At 43.2% G+C, this 21,131-nt stretch overlaps 1 protein-coding gene across 1 annotated transcript in view; it reads right to left on the minus strand.

Annotated features, from left to right (window-relative positions):
• Positions 1–5,973, minus strand: part of ATG14 (autophagy related 14) — a 213,050-nt gene extending 207,077 nt beyond the window's left edge. The window contains exon 1 of the mRNA XM_078659860.1: positions 5,665–5,973. Within this exon, the coding sequence (XP_078515986.1) occupies positions 5,665–5,873 (209 nt within the window). The 5' untranslated portion in view covers positions 5,874–5,973. The remainder of the gene's footprint in view (positions 1–5,664) is intronic.
• Between the last annotated feature and the right edge of the window lie 15,158 nt (positions 5,974–21,131).

Genomic DNA, 21,131 nt, shown 5'->3' on the forward strand with positions numbered 1-21,131 from the left:
TTTTTGTTTTTTTGCCGCAGCCCAGACTGAAGTAGGCTTGACTGGCCAGCTTTGTGTATGGAGTAAGCCTTTTGTTAATTAACGGCTTAGATGATTTGGCCTCAACGCCAGGGGACGATTATCCTCCAGGGTCCATATTTTGTGGTGTCTAGTGGGTTCATCACCCTCCCATCTCTTCAGTCAGAGGAGAGTCAATGAAAGTAGTCGCTCCCATTTCTCTAAACAGCTAGTGTGAAGCTCTTTCCAAACATATGGCTACAATGTGTTCTGATCTACCTCCGAATCGTGACATCCTTTCATGTAAAAGGTCACTAAATTTGCTAGGGAGAAAGATTAATTCCTCGGCTCACAATCCTAAATCACATGATCTAGCAGAAAACATGCCTTGATATGCCTGCAATCCAATTCTGTTGAGGTTGTGTCTCCTTCCTTATGCTGCCAACCCCTCCTGAGCTTTTGGAGATCCAGTATGCCTCAACCACGCGAGGCTGGAGAGGCTGCTGTTTCAGCATGCACACTCTTGCTATCAAAAGCTCCACATTGGCAATCCCTGAGCCCACACCTAGACTGTCTTCTTCAGTAGGAAGAAATACTTTACCCACCGCCTGGCTCAAGTTCCCCCTGTCGATCCCATCCTAGGCTCCAAGTAAGTTCTTGTAGTCAACTAGAGGCCTCACACCTTTTCAAACGTAAAGAAATTTGTATCTGCCTTTCTGATGGACTGTGAACATCAGAGTGCCACAGCTTTGCCCCGGTTTACTTAATTTAATGTCTAGTTGACCATTCAACAGCTTAAATTAAAGCATCTTAGGCTCGATAGAAAACAACATCTTAAGCATCGGGCAATACACACTCCTCATCCTTGATCAAAATGGAATGCTGGCCAGAAGATTAGATTGGGACTTTAGATAAATTCTCCTTAGCTCCATTAAAAGATTGCACAAGAGAAGAAGAGTCAGTGATTCAAATTCAAAGTTATACCATCAACAATTTTTGAGACTAAATATGTTGCCTACTCTTAAGCCACTGATATAAAATAATCAAAGGCGCAGAAATTGTTGTCTTGTCTTACTTGAATGACCGGGACGAAATCTGGGCACTCATTAGGTAATAAACTTAGTGGCATTAATGATCTGATGTTTTTGGAATTGCTGAACCCTCCTTGTCTCCCCCATACAGTATGTTACATGATTGTGTTAATATAATTGTAGTATATAGACTCATTGTATAGATTTTTATGTTTAATATTTGTATAATGTTGTTTTGTATTACTATTGTGATGTAGGGTTTACTTATGTACACTGTGTAATTGGTCTTGAGATTGTACGTCTATCTCTGTTTCCCCTTGGTATCCCCGCATCCTTTTCTGGCCACCCTTTTGATGTTTGGTAGACCATAAGCACTGTGGAGTAGGTATGTTTTCTTATGGTTATCGTGCACTTTTTGTGCCTTTTAGATTGGAATTTGATTGGAGTTATTTTAGTTTGTTGGTGCATCCGTTTAATCTTTGGTATACTCTGAGTTGGCTAAGTGATACATAGTCTATCTTCCTTGTACGAACGTTTTCGTTCGTGTTCACAGCATTTCCGGTGTTTTACAAGCTATCTAGAGTATTGGTAGCGTAGAAGTCCTCTTTCTTTGTGTGTGACTCTACGTTGCGCGGGGTGGTCACGTGGGACGCCTACGCCTATCTTTTTGGAGAGCTAGCGGGCAGCCACGTACATGCCGGTAATTGATTTACCTTGATGGTGCCCGTTCGTTGTGGAGTAAGAGATTGGAGCTATATTGAGTGAAGGTGAGGCAGAGTCTTCGTAATGCGTGGTCTTTTAATTAGGATATGTACCATGCTCGCTTTGTATTGAATTCTATTTGTGTCAGTTTGGATATGTATATCTTTTGAATTTAGGAGTGTTTGTGTGTTTCTTTGTTTACAGTTGGTCATTGAGGGATATTGTGATTGTGGAGCAGGATTCCCGCAAGGGCTCCCCACCTCCCCTTTCGCCCCACCCCACCCCACCTACTTTGAGTATTTGGAACAAAACGGAGCTAGCTGCTCGTTAAGGTATGATATTTGGCGATAAGGGTGTGCGGTGTGGGGCTTCAGGGGGCATATGTGCTTGGTTTTACTAATTGCTTGCCGACCTGCTTGTGTTTTTGTTTATGATAGATTCTCTCACTACTGTGGGTCCTTACGTAGGGTGCCATTGGATTGGCTCCAGGAGTAAGTGTTTAATCTTGATTTGCTTGTTTTCTGCACTTTGGCTGGTCTGAATGCCGGGTTGGTGATACCCTCACAGAGTGCTTGGGCTCTCTCTGGATCCTATATATGTTATTTTTCCTTTCCTTTGCCTTGGGGCCTACTTAGCATGTAGCTATTATTGAGGTGATGGGACTGTGACCTCTTGTTTCTCTTTTTATTGCTTGTGTACAAATCTTGGGATAAATCCGTTGGGTGTTTTTCGTTTTGAGATGCTGGATATTGGTCTTGACACATGCTTTGGCACTGGTAGACGCACGTGTGGTTTGATTTGGTGACGGATTTGCATTCTGGTGGTATGGGGCACAGAGAATTTGACAGTTTAGTTTACATGTAGTATATATGGTGTTATATATTTTTTTAGGTTCTTTATCACCCTGTCCTGAGGAGCCCAGATTTGTTGGAAGGCCAAAACGCGACGACGTCAACACTTTCACTACAGAGGAGTCTATCTTAAAATGTTTTGGAATTCATAACCATTTGACACATTTTTTTCAGGTTTTGTGTAATTACTCTTCGAACCATTTGTGTCTGACTACCTCTATGTGTACCTTCTAGATTGTATAGGAGGTCACTAAGCAGTATTTTTGTTGGGTGAAGAAGAAATTATCTGTGATTTGTTTTGTGTACAAATTAATGTTTTGTTTTTATATTGTTGTATATATTTGTGTACATATGTATGTATAATGGTGTATAGTGTATACATTTGATAAAGAAAGACAAAAAACCTACGGAAAATAACAGTTTGTGAATTACAGTAAATAAAATATGTAATCACGTCCTCTTTGTATAGTGATGCTTATTAAAATGGAAAGTATTAGAATAGTGGACTAAGGCCACCGAGATAGGAGAATCTGCAGTCCCCTATTTGTTTAATATTTCGTTATTCATTCCTCCTTTTTCCAATATTCTTTTTCTTTACTTGACAGCTTCTGCACAAATATTATTTTGCTATAATAGAGATAAAACTCCAGAGATGTAACCCTCTCACATTAAACCAAAACTGTACACTGTTTAGTAGCACTAGATATTTGTTGAAAAACCTGCTTTTTTATCCTTTGTACATTATTCAAACTATATTGTTCTAGGGCAGTGCAAAGTCTTCTTGCAATTCCAACTTTGACCTAGGTCTGATTAATCTTTCTGTAAAATATCTCACTTTTCTCCACATAAGAGAACGTAGACAATGGGACCACATGTAGCTGGCTGGAACAGAGAGGTTATTAGTTGGGAGGGGGCTGAAGCGAGGGCCCTGGGTTGGGAAGAGGCGAGGGACATCCGGACAAGACCGATTGCTGATTTATGGAAAGAGGTGCTGGCGAATTGGGAAAACCCGTAGCAGGCTCACAGCACCAATGTGGAGGAAGCGAGTGATAGTTAATAAGACACACTGGTGCACAGTTAGGTCAAGTCGTAGTGGCCTAGCCGGCACGTAGCCTCCCCCTTTGGTGGGAGTGGCTGGACGACACCAGCATTCAATGAGTGTAGGCAGTAGGTCCGGGGACGGAGTTTGTAGGGGGGGGCTGCCCACTGCCTCCCTTCCTTCCCCTCTGTCCCTGCCCCTACCTAATCTGCCCACCCAGGGAGTCACAAGTGAGGTACGGCGTACACTACATAACTGTTGGCATTTGTGCCTTCACCACTGGATACTATTGCGCTCCTGTACCCTCTTTGCATGCAGGTTTTTATTGTTTTTTAATTATTTGTTCGTTCTTTTGGATTTGTTTTTCATGGCATTGGATTATATGTTACAATCCAATTGGTTATGTACAAAATCGTTTGGGGCACTGTCCGATCCTGGTAAAGAGTCAGAGTTGCCCACCGAGGCAGAGCGTGGAAGTGGGGATAGGCGGGGTGCAAGTTAGACTATACAGGGGGCGGATGTGACAATGGCACGCAAATATAAGCAGACGCTAGGCTTACATAGGAATTTCATGTTGCTGTGGCCTTCGTCAAGATTATAATTGAAATGTATATCACCCTGCCTGTATGTTAATTGAGAACTGCACTGAAACACTGCTATTGTACACATTTAGTTGTGGAATTGTGGAAACAAAACACCATATATGATAATAAAAATATGTTCAAAAAAAATAAGAGAACGTAGACAAGTCTTAATATTGAGGCTTTACGCAAATCTTTAATAAAGCACTATCGGCAAGCATGTTAGAAGCTCTAGATTAAGATGGGTCAGAGAAGTCAATTAATTAAATTAAGAAACTTCTTTCCCAGAAGTGCCGCAATGCTGCCTAGCAAGGACCTCACATTACAGTGGCATAGCAATATTCCATGAAGTTCACTAAAAACATTTGACAAAGTCAAATTAAAAGCAAAGTAACAAACAAACTCTCAATCTAACATTCCAGATCCCACAATCTACACGATAACATTAGAGACCAAGAAAGTTCTCGAATTAATTATCTTAAGTGGAAAGAGCATAAAGAATTGTAGATTAACACCTGGGAGTAACAGTGATGTTTTTCAGTGAGGCGTTCTGGGGTGACATCAAAAAGACATTAGGAGCAAGTTGACTATGACACTCAGAATCCAGATGTGAAAACGTTCGCTTTATTCAGTTACTTGTATACAAGTTTGTGTTATATATGGGTCCTATTGCCATTCAATAGAAATAAATAAGTACAACAGTTAGATTAAACAGTGATAATTTTTACCAAGCATATAGATGTCGATATTTTACAGATAGCTGGCCTATTTTGGAAAAATGAGCAACTCCACTTAATCTAATTTTAAGGTATGTGTGCTGATGCCACGCTCTCGCGGTTACAGGTTTGTCAAAGCACTGTACCTCTGGGATTTAGATCGCACAGATTATGTGGCAAACATGTTCGATTTGGCTACGTCTTTGCTCCCAAGGTGGAACCCACCAGTGTAGAACTCGCAATTTCAGACGGAAGAATATAATGTAGTCTGAGTACCATGTAGTAGACAACACTTTTTACTCTACACATTTGAACAAAGTTATACAGTTGTAAACAAAATCTGAAACAGTCACTTGTCACAATAATTCTTTGGCAAAATATAACCTTTCTATGGTATGAGCTGATAAGTGAGTCACTCCATAAATTCGTGTGTACACTGAGCCAGGGACCACCTTTAGAAGTTGTAGTACAGCCTGCTAAACCTCATTTGGAAGTTCCCTGACAAATGGCGCACTGGTGAGTTCTACACAAAGTTGCAGTACATACTGAGCCAGTTCTGTAATAGATTAGTAACCTTAAAAGGGCCACTTTCACAACAGAGGCACCAGACCCCAGGACCCTGCACCGTTATGACCCAGGAATAAAGTATTGTCCTCGGAAGAAAGGTGTCAAAGTGTTACCACTACCTCCTGCCAAACCTAGGCTATAGGTACGCCCTGTCCCCCTTACACCCTGACCCCAACTCACCTCTCGGTGTCGCGAACGTCAAAGAAAACGAAGTCGCCGTTCTGCACGCACTTGGCGCAGGTCAGCCTCCGCCGGGTGCTGTTGCAGAGCGGGCATCTCTCCACAGCCACGTACAGCCCCTCGGCGTCGTCCACCGCCTCCAGCAGCCCGGCGCCGAACCGAGGCTCCCCGAGTGACACCCGGGGACCTCTGCCAGTGTAGGAAGCCATGATGGCCTGCCATCCGCACCTGTCACGTGGGACTTTTGTTTTCAAAGCAGGGCATCACGGTTCCAGCTGATGCCTAGAGAGGGCTCCCAAGAACAAACTCCACCCTCTTTAGAAATGCGGGTGAACGTGGGCGGTGTTACGTTATGAGCAGCGGCCATTTTAAGATCAGGCTAAATATATATCTGCTTCCTTACATTGAGTCTTCGTTATTCCTCACCCCGGATACAACAGGCTACTCGATTCTTGAAAACAAGTTGTTAAAGATTAAGGTTAGGGCTGCCTAACCGTAGGGAGTTTATAAACGGAGCGTCTGTATATACATGCCAACGTTTTAGGAGAGAAAAGTGGGAGATCTTAATAAATAATCGGGAGTGTGTGTTTCTCCAATTGATTTCTATTGCGGCCTGCATCTGGTCTACTTGCTGCAAGTGTGCTGCTGCAGGATCGCAGTATCCATACATGCCAACATTTTAGAAAAGAGAAGTGGGAGAATTAAAAAAAATAATAATAAAATAGTCCGGAGAATGTATTTTTCTCAATTGAATTCTATTGAGGCCAGATCTCTCAGTATGTATGGGACTCGCATGTGTGCTGCCACATATCAAACCGGAATAATTTAAAAGCCACTCCAGAGTAAATGTAAATGTAAATTGATACTTGTATAGAGCACTACTCACCCGCAAGGGTCTCAAGGCGCTTGATGACTCAGTCATTCTAGCTAGAACGCTAATCCAGCTGCAAAGACAACTAGACAAATATTGTCAGTTCATGCTCTTCCTGGGGTTAAAAGTAAATAAAAACAAAACCTTTGTCATGCACATTGGTCCCAAGGCAAAGAACCCTAAACCTGTTTTTATAGAACAAGTTAGATTGGAACGTGCCAGGGAATATCCCTATTTAGGCATTCTAATGGACGACCAGCTATCCTGGAAACAAGCAGTGGTAAGTAAAAAGTTGCTCTATCAGAGAGCAACTTCAGCTCTTGTTTCCTTTTCAAGAAAATTGGGCAAACCAGCCCCAACCGAGTTGCTCAAAATCTATCACGCGAAATGCCATAGCGTAGCAACTTATGGCGCAGGCGTCTGGGGTTACGCTCCCGTAGACGATTTACAAAAGGTCCAAAACGGGTTTTTAAAATATATCTTGGCACTTCCCCAAAGCGCTCCAATATACGGTTGCCACATTGAGCTGGGCATCGACTACTTAACTGATAACATCAGATGTCAGCCGATTCTTTTATGGCATCGTATTTGGAATAGACCGCTATGCCATTTAACCCGCTCACTAATATCTGATTGTTTATCCTTGGCAAGATGGAACAAAATTCCTTGGCTATTGTATGTCTCCAATTTTCTAAAGGACCTGAACTGCACATCTTACTTCTCTGAGCCTTCTTCAACATCTGATATTAGCAGAACCGCCTTGAAAAATCTCTGTCTAAACCATCTCAGAGATTTGCGTCTCTCTCAAGAAGTATCTAAGCCAACAAATGTGCAGATCCTAATGGTTCAGACCTCCCCTGGCATCAAGGCTTATTTAACCTTTTTCTTATCTAACCATGAAAAATTTGTTCTAACCAGGTTTCGTTTTAATTCTTTTTTCGCCTTGTTACCTTCCCCACCGAGTTAAACTGGTCTCATGTCCTGACCAAATGTCCGTGTGATGGATTATCATTCCAGTCGACAATACACGTAACTCTGTTTTGCCGCTACTACGAGCAACCCCGCAAGCGCTGGATCATCCCACTTCTTCGAGAAATGGGGTTGAGAACCTGCCGGCCAGCTTACCTGGCCCTCCAGTTATTAGACTCACAACACGTTGCTAAATGTGTAGCTCGCTTTTTAAAATCATGTTTGAAAATTCGCTGTAAAGTTGAGCTATTGTCTTCATGATTCCAAGCCTATCTGTATCAACTCGCAATGTTGGTTTTATCAAATGTTTTTAAATGTCATTCAGTTTTTACTTGTATCATAACACTGTGTTCTAACTATATACTGAAATTTTATGTTGTACTTTTTATGATTTGCCGAACGCCAATCGAATAAAAGTTTTGATACACATTGAATTCTATTGAGGCCAGATCTCTCGGTATGTATGGGACTCGCATGTGTGCTGCCACATATCAAACAGGAATACTTTAAAAGCCACCCCAGAGTAAATGTAAATTGTAAATTGATACTTGTATAGAGCACTACTCACCCGCAAGGGTCTCAAGGCGCTTGTACGAATACCGCTGTGGAACCCATCCTGGCTTTCCCTGTGAGGTGTCCATGTGTCTGAAACCTGCAAACTAACCCCTTTGAGATTCAATCTTAAATCGAAGGGAGGGAGAGCTCTGTCGGTCCTTCTCCCTCAAATCTGGAACGAGCTTCCAGCATCTCTGCAAGAGGAGGCAATGCTGCTACCCTTTAGAAAGGCGTTAAAAACGTACCTGTTTAAAAAGACGATATCCCCAGCGTAAATGGCCAACTGGATGAGGGGGCGTTACCGATAGCTATGTGTTGTGTTCCTTTCTTTTGGAAAAGCGCTTAGAGACCAGTGGTGATTTGCGCTATACAAAACTAAAGTAACATAACATAACATAACTCCTGGGCACCTCCAAGGTGGAGGCCAGGCATCCTTAGCGTTGTGGGGGCCGTTGTGGAGATTAAGCAAGCTATTGCCCAGAGTTGCAGAGTGGGACTCCATGATTGGAATAGGCACCGAGGCGAGAATTATCAGGTCCGTGGAATTTTGAGCCCAAGACCCGCCGAGGCGGGGAATTGAACCCTGGTCCCAGGCTAGACCTCTGCATCAGGGTCTGCCGCTCTAACCATTGAGCCACACTTCTCCACTTCTCCAGTCATTGATTGATCATCCTACTACTTTAGAAGTAAATTCCCACCATCAAGCACCTTAAGTCATCAGCAGAGTTTAGAAAGCTGTGCCTGATAATTTGAGGATGACATGAAAATGAGTTTTTGATGACTTCTCAAGACCTGATTGTTCCTGATGACTTGAGGATGATGTAAAAATGAGTATCTGATTACTTCACAAACATTATAAAAGATGAAAGCATTCCTGACGGTTAAGTAGCAGCCCATTAGCAATATGCATCTGGTGGTCCCAGACAAGAACAATTACAAATTAAAACCTTTGGAGGAGTGCATAGAAGAGGGGTGGGCATAACTTGCCGCAACATTATGGGATTACATATAATTTTGTAGGCACGTAATCATGTAGGTGTCCACAAATGTAAGCAGTCATTGGTCATCAGACCTTTTTAGGTTTCACCTGCACATCGCTTGAGTTGTGCTTGTAAAATCTATCGTTTATAATATAAACTGAAAAGGGGATTACATCCTGCCCCCTCTCTTTCCTGGCTTTTCATTGGTTCCTGTGCATGCAACTTACTTTTCATCCATTTCTATTGGCTGTAGCATATTATCCTGCATTTACCAACGCTAGTTCCTCGTCTGCTTCCCTTATCAGTTTCCCATAGCCAAAAAGCAGCTAACATCAGCTTTGGTAGAACTATTTTTTCATAAAGTTTTGCCTCTTTCTACTTTTTCATCTTGCAGCAGATTTATATAGCTCAACTTATCACTGGGGGCGATTTATTGATTCGCACTGAACCATAGGATGTTGGCCGCCTCAAACCGGGATCACCAGCTCTTGAGTTAGCATCCATGGCCGCTGAACCACATCCTCTCCACTCCCCTGTGACTTGTTTATACTTTCGGCATGCGCTGTTAGACACGGCATGCGCTGTTAGAGACAGCATGCCTCTGCAGTACATCTTCTTCACCCCCACACTCCTCTCGCTCTCCTTTGCGTCACATATTTGCCAACACATAAAGGTAAGCTACTGCTTTTTTGACAACACTATGGCTAGATTCTCTAAATCAGTTATGGCAGAGGAGCGTCACCCCCCAGCTGAGAGCCAGCAGAGGCAAAGACTTAAGTAAAATAATAATAAAACATTTTTATTCTGATTTTATTTTGCTTTCTGCAGGCTGCCTGCCAGCAGAGGGAGAGGCAGGGTTAGCCACAGTGATGCTGCAGCAAGCACCAGGGAGGAAGGGGGAGTGTTGAGCACTGCTAAGTGCCCATGGTGGTTTGGCCGGTGAAACTTTCATGCGCACCTACCCTTTCTCCGCCTAGCTGTGTTTTTCACCTGGGCGGAGAAACCAAAACAGGCTCCCAGTCAATGTCTGAGTGCTGAACTGAGGTGCTCAGACCAACCCCAGCCCTGCTTGCATGCTGAGAATAGCATTCCCAGCATGTGTGCAGTGCTGAAATTGGGAGCCTGCGCAGTGTGTGTGCAGCAGCTCCTGGAAGGAGGCGAGAATCAAGAGGAAGGCAGCGGCCCTTGGAGCAGGTAAGTGCTGTATTATTATTTTTTTATTATATTTTTTTGTTTCCCCGCCTCACCACTTCACGTTATTAGCAGTCGCTACTGCCCTAAATCCCATTGCTGAAAGCTGTCGACTGAAGTTACTCCAAAATTGGTTAATTATGATTACTTTTAAAAAAAAGTACGCTCCATCAAGTCCTTTGCTTGTCTCAGATATAGCCAGTGTTTCAGAAAATCAAGTTTTCGTCCAGCCTATAGTATTTTTCATCAATAGGCTGACATAAACAAAAGAGGTCTCCCTGAACCAACAAAAACAGATGCCTCTCAATTTCTTGATAAGCCTGGGAGCAATCCAATCTCTTGCTCAGTGCATTTGCAAAACTGTTCTTCCCTTGTTGACAAACAATAGGAAGCTTCAATGAAAGTTGGTATCTACTACAAGGAGGACAAGAAAGCACCACTGCCGGTGGGGCTCTATTTTAACAATCGGCACAGAGAACTCATGCTGGTAGTGTGTTCCAAAGTGCTGAGGCCATTGCGTGTGAAGGTGTGAAATGTCAAAGAAGCGTTGGCAAAGCCAATAGGTTTTGCCAATGCAAGACCTATTGGTATTGTCAATGTTATTTAAAGATGTTGCTCAGCAACGTTGACTGCTGTGCAACATGACTCAAAGTAAATGAAAACAAAGAGTCATGGCACAACCCGGCATTGACTGCGTCATATCGCTATTTTTTTATTTACTTTAACCATGTTGTACTGCAGCCTGCACTGCTGAGCAACATCTTTTAAAACATTAACAAAGCTAAATAGCTTGTGCAGAGCTATTTCGCTTTGTTATTGATTTTTAAAGATGTTTGCCAATGTTTGTTTTTCTGGTCTTAGTTTTCTTCCTTTTAGTCATGCTGAAAAGCAGTCGACCTGCTAAAAGAGATTGACAATTGCTCTCGAATAGATGAAACCTATTGGCTTTGCCAATGCTTTTTTTCTTTTGGTAATGCTGCACAGCATCAGCAAAAAATGATTTTTGAGAATGCTGTACAGAATCTTCAAAAGGTACTGGCAAAGCCATTGGTCTCAAAAGCGAGACCTACAGGCTTTGCCAATGCTTGTTGTGTAAAGAAGTGTGATGCAATGTTTGGAAGGCTATATATTATTTATGTAAAATGAGCGTTCCATATCACTATTTCTGATTCCAAATGCACCTCCCCTGATCGCCAACATTTACAATTTTTAAAGGTTCTTTGCATTTGTGATCAATCTACCATATTATACATGCTAACATTTGGGAACGATAAATAGACGTAGAAAAACAATTTGGAGAAGCTAATTGCTCCTTTCCACTGCACCCAATTGTCCTTGCTTGCATGCACTCATTTGCCTATGCATGCCTCAAAGAAAACAGGTCTTTTCTGCAATTGAATGCCTCCTAACACTCTTGCAAAGTTACTATGCACATCCGCAGGTGCTGGATGTTATGTCTCAAGCCGTGCAAAAGTTTGTTTGAACTCCTAAGGAAGCCGAAGGTCCATAGCGGTATGTGTATGTATATGTATGTATATGTATGTATATATATATATATATATATATATATATATATATATATATATATATATTATATATATATATATAAATATATATATATTTGTTAAAGGATCTTAACATTTTCAGACTGCTTGAAGATCAGTACGTGTTGTCCAAGAGCTGCTGCAGGGTAAAGGCATCACCAGCAAGCAAACAAGATTGGAATCTAAAATCCCAGCTGGTATCCAGTAACTATGGGGCAATGTTGTTTTTCCTGTTTCTAGGGCTGCATTTGCGTAGTAATTCAGCTGTAGTTTACCCTTCCTGGTTTCATGTTGGCTGTGAGTGAAAGGCCAGATTTGAGGGAACATGGTTTTGTAAATAATAAATGCTTGAAACTGGCTAAAACAAGAAGAATAAACTTACCTAAGAAGCCTTACTGGCCGAACTGAATATTTGTTTAAAACGTTTGCTCTCCTTTTCTATTCAGAGTTATAAAACAAGGGTGTAGACCCAGACAAAATCACTAGGACGTGGGTAAAGTACATGCATAAAACAAATGGCCCTAGTGGACACAATGATAAAGAAATACTATAACAACACCTGTAAAATTAATTCAGAACAATTTCACAATTAATTCAACACATTTATTCATACAGAACACACATTCTCACGTCGTTTAGAATGCAACAATAGTACATGTTCAACAAATTCAATTTTTTTTCCAAAATGGTGCCCCAATGGCAAAGGAAAGGTAAGTGCAGTGTTGTGCAAAAGTGAGGGCAGGTGGGAGAGGGAGGGCAGTGAGCAATATATACATCCAAATCATATGATGTGCTAATCGGGCCTATAAGGCATGACCAATCCGTTCACAACACCATAGTAAATGGACACATGAAGGGCCTAAATACTGTTGTTCACAATGGTAAATAAAATGTATAGCTCTTACAATAGGGTATTCATCAGGACCAACTATGGGACACCTAGGAATAGTTATGGGCCCTCCATTAGGTACAGGTGATGAAACATAGAATGAATTTATTCACTATTAGAGGTATGGGTAAGAAAAACTTTTTTACCCTAGAACCACCAGGAGCATATGGTTGTGAGTAGAAAGTAGATGGGCCCTCAGGCTCGAATGCCAGGAAAGGACATTGAATTGTCTGAAAAAACATATAAATAAAATTCAGCACACACAATGTTTGGGGCTAAGAATAGTAAAAAATATACTAAATATCAATGGTCCCCAGACACAGTAAATAATCACTTACTTGTTGAAGCAAAGTAATTTAATTAAGATCTTAGGCTCGATTGAATCTAAATCCCAAGTATCTAAAAAGAAAATGAGAGACAACGAATAGTTAGTCTCCACCACCGCAAGTAAAATGTTTGTGTTTTCAACATTGTTAAATGCGTCCCATACGACTCTGCGTAGATCACATTACTTAGAAGAGCGTCTTGCATCCGTCTCGTCATGCTGAAGACGGAGCACTGAGCCAGAAGTTAGTTAAATACTGGCTCAAAGAGTGCACGTGTTACGCTCTGGAGAGCAGCAGCAGAGTGCTGCTCACATGGAGCACACAGATCAAGGAGATTTGTCACCAGTAGCTGCGCCTGATATGTTGAAAGAAGGATTCATTCCTTTCTGAAGGCACCAGCCCAGTGGACCTGCGGTACACACGTTTAAATCAATGTGCGCGATATTTACAATGTATCAATGTGCGCAATATTTACAATGCTTCACAAACCAGTTGTGGTTCCGGTAGGGCTGAATAAAACGAAAACATTGTGTATTGCAAACCAGTTATGATACTGAAGCAGTTAAGTAAAACCGACCATTGAGAATTGGATGCATCTGATGGTCAAATAAAAATACATACATATGTAATCAGAAAAAACATAATGACGCCATTGTACGCAGTTGTAAGACATCTAGTATCACAAACAAATGACAATTTGTTCAACAACAAAGCTGCTGTTTGGCAAAAATACCTTAGTGTATCAATCTAAGAAATGTGAGGCATATAAACAACAGCCAAATGGTCTTATATGAACAATCAGACACAGTGTTACGATTAGGCTGCGTTGTGTATGTCAACATACATTTTGGCTATATTTATGATACAGGGAAGCCTGATTCTAGGATAAACCATCAATGCATGGGGACACATTGACGTGTATTTCGGTCCCCAGGGTGACATATAAATAGTGACACTATATGCTCTCATGGGGTCTATGTAGATTGGACGTTCCTGAAAACTCAACATGAGGAGGTGGCACTATTCACTCCCGCACCAGGCATGATAGTGGATGGTGTTGGGGGTTGAAACCACCATCAAACAAGTAGAAAAACTTAAAGAGATTGCAGAACTTAAACAAGAGAGTGCGGGAGACTCAGCGCTTACTAATGCGAAGGAGGCTCTACAGTGGTTAGACAAAACCGTCAAGGACTTTGACATTAATACTCAAGCCAAGAAATTAGACGAACTACAAAAAGCCATCCGTTACCACGACAAAAAGGTGACCTATCCATATCTCCAGGACGACTACTTGAAGCAGGACCAACAAGGACGCTTCACTGGTAGAGGTAGAGGTGGATATAGAGGTCGTCAAAAGTTCACCACATTTTCGGTTCCTCCGGATCCAACAGTACAGGAAGGGACACGGACCAACCAGAGATGAATTCTGACTACAACTACCAAGACAGTTGGTACGCAGCACCACAAGGACCCTCTATTTTAGGGGAGGCACAAACGGCGACCTCCCAGAGGTCGAGGTTACAACTGGAATCGGGCCCACACAGGCCCAAGAACAAAGAGACCAGAGGCGGGACGGGGCCAGAAGCAGGTCCGGTTCCCACCAGAGAACCACCGCGAAATTCAGACGAGACGCCGTGTATACAGGTAGTAAACCCACAGAGTAGCCTCATAATAAATGTATCCTCTTATGAGCTCACCCAGATGAGGAGTGGGTACTTTGTAAGGGACTATCGTTTGTGCCTACTGCCCACCCTGACCAATTCAGCATCAAAGCGGAGCTACACCGTTTCTTTTGGAAGGTGATATTGAGGTACCATTTCAAGGATTCTCCTACCCTTCCTTCCATGTCACACACTGGTCTACGAGTACAATCTACTTTTATGCCACCAGCACATTTGATCTTCAATAAGATACTGGCATATGAGAACGTGTTTTCCAGGAATGTTCTGAAGGTATGCTCTGAGCGACAGTACGTCAAATACAACATCACCAAGTCGGAACGTGATGCTTTTCAGTCATTGAAGAACAATGGACAAATTGTCATCAAACCGGCGGACAAGGGCGTAGCCAAAGTGGTCCACAATATAACCAACTACAATATGGAGGTCCTTAACCAGCTGGGGGATGGCATTAGTTACACCCGCCTGCGGACTGACACCACCAAGAAGGTGGCAAAGCTCATTCTCAAAGTGACAAAATAAGGTCGCAATATGGGTTTCTTATGAGATTTGGAAATCAATTTCCTTAATTAGAAACAACCTCGCCTTCCTTCAATTTACACTTTACCAAAGGTACACAAGAATTTGGAACATCCTCCTGGACGACCAATAGTCTCTAGCTGCGGCTCTCTACTCGAACCACTTTGCAAGTATGTGGACTTCTTTTTCAAACCTACAGCGGAAGCAACCAGCATCTACCTAAGGGACACCATGCAGACTATTAGGCTGGTGGATAACCTACCCTTCAACCCGACAAACCAACGTCTTGTGACTTTGGACATAGTATCCTTGTATACTAGTATTCCACAAAAACCAGCCTTGGAGAGCATCTGTACTGCCCTTAAAAAGAGACCGGCTTCCACCGCGGTGCCTACAGACTTTATTGTCAAATTGTTGGAGATTGACATGATGCATAACTTTTTCTTCTTTCAAGGGGAATACTATCTCCAAACTAAAGGAGTCGCAATGGGGGCCAGCTTTGCCCCAGATCTGGCCATTAAATATATATATGGACCATTTTGAGGAGACCTTTGTACTCAGCGAAAGGAACCCATACCTGGAACACCTGGATTTATGGAGACGGGACATTGACGATGTCCTGTTAATTTGGACGGGAACATCTTCCGAACTGGAAAGCTTTTTCGAGTGGCTTAACTAACGGTCCACAGATATTAAATTCACCATGCACTCAGATTGCAGCAAAATTAATTTTCTGGACATCTCTATTAAAGTAGACAACAATTTGCTGTACACCACCTTATCCAGGAAGCCGGCTGAGCGCAATTCGCTGCTTAGATATAGCAGTCACCATACCAGTGGGCTGCGTGATAATTTACCCTTTGGCAGTCCCTGAGGATACGCAGAAATTAGTCCCGAAAGGACGACTATCTGTCAACGTCTGAGAATCTCACCGATCACCTCACTGAGAGAGGCTACCCGTGGATGTTGGTGAAGAAAGCAAGAAAAAAATCCTGGTTCAACTCCAGGAAACATCTACTGGTTGCCAAAACACATCAGGATAACCCTGACAAGAGACTGATATGCGTACCTACCTTTTGTACCCGCAGTAATGCTATCAAACAGATCATCAATCATTACTGGGAACTCATCTCTGATGACTTGGGTATATGTGAACCACCCATGCACTCTTTCAGGAGGGGGAAGGGTATACGTGAACATGTGGTGCGCTCTCTTCTAACCACACTGCCAGCACAGATCATCCAATCCCTTTGGGATCTTCCTAAGATAACTGGACACTACAAATGTGGACATTGTAAGGCTTGCAGCCTTACCATTCAGACAAGACAATTGACATACAAACATCATACAACTGATTTGAAAACTCATACCAGTTGTAATACAGCTGATGTCATCTACACTATCCTATGCCCATGTGATCTGATGTACGTTGGACAACACGTCAAAAAGTGAAGGCACATGTGTTTCAACACTGCAGCAGGGTTAGATGTGGCATAGTGAGGGCACCTCTAGTAGAACATTTTCAGGTAGCAAATCACTCACCTGATAACATTAGCTGGGCGTTGTCCTTGAAAAGATCGGTTTCGGCATCGGGGTGACAACATCCAACAGGTCCTGAACATGCGAGAATGCAAATGGATGCACACGTTTGACACAATTCAGAACGGGATAAATGAGCTGGACGCCAGCAGTGCCCAAAATATCATGCTTGGTGAGGGAGTGAATAGTGCCACCTCTTTATGTTGAGTTTTCAGTAACGTCCAATCTACATAGACCCCATGAGAGCATATATGTGTCACTATTTATAGGTCACCCTGGGGACTGAAATACAGGTCAATGTGTCCCCATGTATTCATGGTTTATCCTAGAATCAGGTTTCCCTGTATCATAAATATATCCAAAAAGTATGTCGACGTACGCTACGCAGCTTAATCGTAACACTGTGTCTGATTGTTCATATACGACCATTTAGCTGTTGTTTATATGCCTCACATCTCTTAGATGCATACACTAGGGTATTTTTGCCAAACAGCAGCTTTGTTATTGAACAAATTGTCATTTGTTTGTGTTACAAAATGTCTTACAACTGCGCACAATGGCGTCATTACGTTTTTTCTGATTACATATGTATGTATTTTAATTTGACCATCAAATGCATCCCATTCTCAAAGGTTGGTTTTATTTAACTGCTTCAGTATCATAACTGGTTTGCAATACACTATGTTTTCGTTTTATTCAGTCCCACCAGAACCACAACTGGTTTGTGATACATTGTAAATGTCACGCACATTGATACATTATAAATATCGAGCACATTGATTTAAACGTGTGTAACGCAGGTCCACTGGGCTGGTGCCTTTAGAAAGGAATGAATCCCTCTTTCAACATACCGGGCGTAGCTACCAGTGACAAAATCTCCTTTATGTGTGTACTCCCTGTGAGCAGCACTCTGCTGCTGCTCGCCAGAGCGCAACACGTGCATGCCTGGAGCCAGTATTTAACCAGCTTCTGGCTCAGTGCTCCGTCTTCAGTATGACGAGATGGATGCAAGCCGCTCTTCTAAGGTATGTGATCTACGTGGAGTCCTATGGAACGCATTTACCAAGGTTGAAAATCCAAACATTTTACTTGTGGTGGTGGAGACTAACTATTCATTGTATCTCATTTTATTTTTAGATACTTGGGATTTAGATTCAATCAAGCCTAAGATTAATTAAATTACTTTGCTTCAACAAGTAAGTGATTATTCACTGTGTCTGGGGACCATTGATATTTGGTATATTTTTGACTATTCTTAGCCCCAAACATTGCGGGTGCTGAATTTTATTTATATGTTTTTTCAGACACAATTCCATGTCCTTTCCTGACAGATGGGCCTGAGGGCCTATCTACTTTCTACTCACCACCACATGTTGCTGGGGGGCATCTCTGTGGATTGACGGCCCGTGGTGGCCCAGTGCTGGTCCGGACAGCGAGCGGGGGCCCCGGCGCGGATCTGCCTCCCGCTGGACAACAGTGCATGCGGCGACTGTGCTCCCTGGCAGCCGTTAATAAGGAGTGGGGCGCTCCGGGCCCGCGGGGGGGGGGCGCTGCCCGCCCGCCCGCCATCACTCCCACACCATCCTGAGCGGGACCCGGGTTGGGCCCCCAGCGTAGAGGCTTCTGGGACGACTGGCGGGGATGGTCAGCTGCGGCGACGACTATTGTGAGGACGCAGAGCCCATATTGGATCAGAGGTCTACCGCTGCCTGGGGTCCCTCATTGGGAAATATTGTGCTAGAACTGAGGGCCTGGAGCGCCTCCACTATGGCCACCAATAGGGGCAAGAAAGACAAGGTCCCTAAGGACGCGCTGCCAAAACCGGGGAGTGGGAGCCCCCGCCAGACGACGGCACAGGCGGCGCAGCCGGACGATGTGGAGGCGCCGGCTACTAAGGCCTTTATGTTGGAGCTCTTTGCCGCTATCAAAGAGGACATCTTGGAGGTCCGATCTCAGCTCTACTCGGACATGCGCGAAATGCGCCGAGATGTTGACTCCATCGGAGAGCGAGTGGTCACCCTAGAGGAGCATGATGTAGGCACTGCGGACGAACGGCACCAACTCTAACAAGATGTTATTCGACTGACGGAGCAAAATTTGGACCTACAGGCGCATGCAGAGGACCTGGAAAACCGCTCGAAGAGGAATAACATCAGGATTCGGGCGGTGCCTTGCGAGGGTGAGAGTCTCCGAGAGTATGTCACAGCACTGTTCCGACAGATTCTGAATGAGGGGGACGACTTCGATCTCCAACTGGACAGGGTTCACAGAGTTGGTCTGCCGAGGGGAACCCAGGCCCTGCCGCCAGATATCTTGGTTTGTGTCCATGACTTCCAGACTAAGGAGTAAATTCTGCGTAAAGCGCGGGGCCTCGCCACCATCCAGTTCCGTGGGCACCAGCCCGCCCTCTTTCAAGATCTAGCGGCCTCCACACTCATCAAGCGCCGCAGCTTCAAGCCAATAACCTCATATCTGAGGGAGCAAGCCATCCCTTACTCTTGGGGCCATCCATTTCACATCATTTTTAAGTTCAAGGGGAAGCTCCTGCAGCTACTCTCACTGGATGCGGCATTCGAAGCGTTGGGACTGGAACGACCGGACCCTACAGCGACTGTGGACGGCTCCCCGCGCCGACGACGCGGGTGTTCTAACGAATGGCAGACAGTGGGGAGATCACTGCCGGTGGGGAAACCTGACCCTTCTGCAAGCCTCATGGAAAGAGAGGCGGCCGTCTCCTCTGTGGCGCTAGTGACTGATAGCGATCCAGCTCCGTGACACTAATATGAGTGACAAGGTTTGAGTTGCAGGGTGGTGCTATGGCAACTCATAGCATGAAATCTTCTCCAGACAGTGAACACAGCAACTAAAGGCAACCTGCCCAACCCTCTTTCCTGGGGCCACTAGATCACTAAGTTGCAGGCTTCAGCCAGCATAAGCCACAAAGCACTAAATCACTCCTCCACAACAATGCCACTGCTTTATAATAGTCACAGCTAAGCCTTAGAGTGACTGGCTTGGCAGAATCTCGTGTGGTCTTGCACTGGCAGTTTCTCAAAATTTACAAAAATCCTTTCGGGGACCTGCCATTACTTCCTGGCTCAGCCTGAACTCTGACCTGACAGTGACCGCCTACTTTTAGGCTTTGTCAATATTTTTATTTTGTCATGTTTTTTGCAAAACTGTGTTATTGGGGAACCTGCCAGGCACACATTAATCGAAAAATAATAATAATAATTGGCTAAAAGCAAAATTAATTTTGGTCTCAAAAAGCACTCATTGCCACAGTAGTCCCTGGCTTTTAAGGGAATTATTTTGTGTGTGGATGTTCTTCTTGTGAAAGGGAAAAATGCTGTAGCTGATGGTAAAGTTAGCTAATGGCTGAAGTAGGCTGACCCCCCTGCTGTGCTGTATCGGATGGATAAAACATATGAATTACACAATAGCAGTCAATTGAGTGAAGAGTTCTGGCTGAAATCCAATAACTAAGTATATTATACATATGATTTTAGTAAAATCAAAAGGTTTGAGCTAACACCTGACTTAAAAATAGAGCTATAAGGCAAGGAGGCTCCCTACATTGTACCAAGATTATATAGTGATAGCATGGAACCCTATTTGGGGCAGAGACACTGCCATGAATGCAAACAATCCCACAGTGAAGTTAGGGAGCTTTATGGTGAAGTTTCTTACTTTAAAGGTCAAGCATAGATTTTTGGGATAGTTTACAATCTAATAAGCTTTGCCAAAGCCTCTTCCTTAAATATATCCGCCATTTTCTGAGGAATCGTCAGCTTTAAAAACCATTAAATAGCACTCTGTTGGCATAATTTAAAATTGTGGCTTGGTATCAAAAATAAAGCACAGGAAATCCCATGAAATGGGTTTTAGATAAAAAATAAATAAATTATAGTTTGGCTTCTGATCCACGGTTCTGATTTACAGATTTTCCATTTGCAAAACGTGTTCGCAAATGGGTTGAATTTTGCTAACCTTCCTACATACTTATGCATCAGTACACTAAATTCCGAACCATTGTAGGTCACATATTGACCTACCTCATTAATATGCATGGGGCAAGTTGTAATTATGACCCACTACGATTGGCTAGAGTTAAAGGAATGGTGGCCTGCTGTGGTCAGCAGACCACCAAGTCTGTGATTACTTTTAAAAGAAGGAATTATTATTTCTTTTAATGCACCCTGTTTTCCTAAGAGGAAACTTTTTTAGAAGTAGGCAGTGGGTCCATTTAACTATTGTCTACTCCTAACAAACATTTTTGTCAACATTATTAAAGGGGAAGGGGTTGTCTTAAGACCAATCCCGTTTGCAAATGACAACACCAATTTGAAGGAAGAATATTTCTTTTTTGCGACAGTATTTTGTCTTGAACCCTAAAAAAACCCTC

This window comes from Lissotriton helveticus, chromosome 9 (assembly GCF_964261635.1).
Source record: "Lissotriton helveticus chromosome 9, aLisHel1.1, whole genome shotgun sequence".
NCBI classification, from domain to species: domain Eukaryota; kingdom Metazoa; phylum Chordata; class Amphibia; order Caudata; family Salamandridae; genus Lissotriton; species Lissotriton helveticus.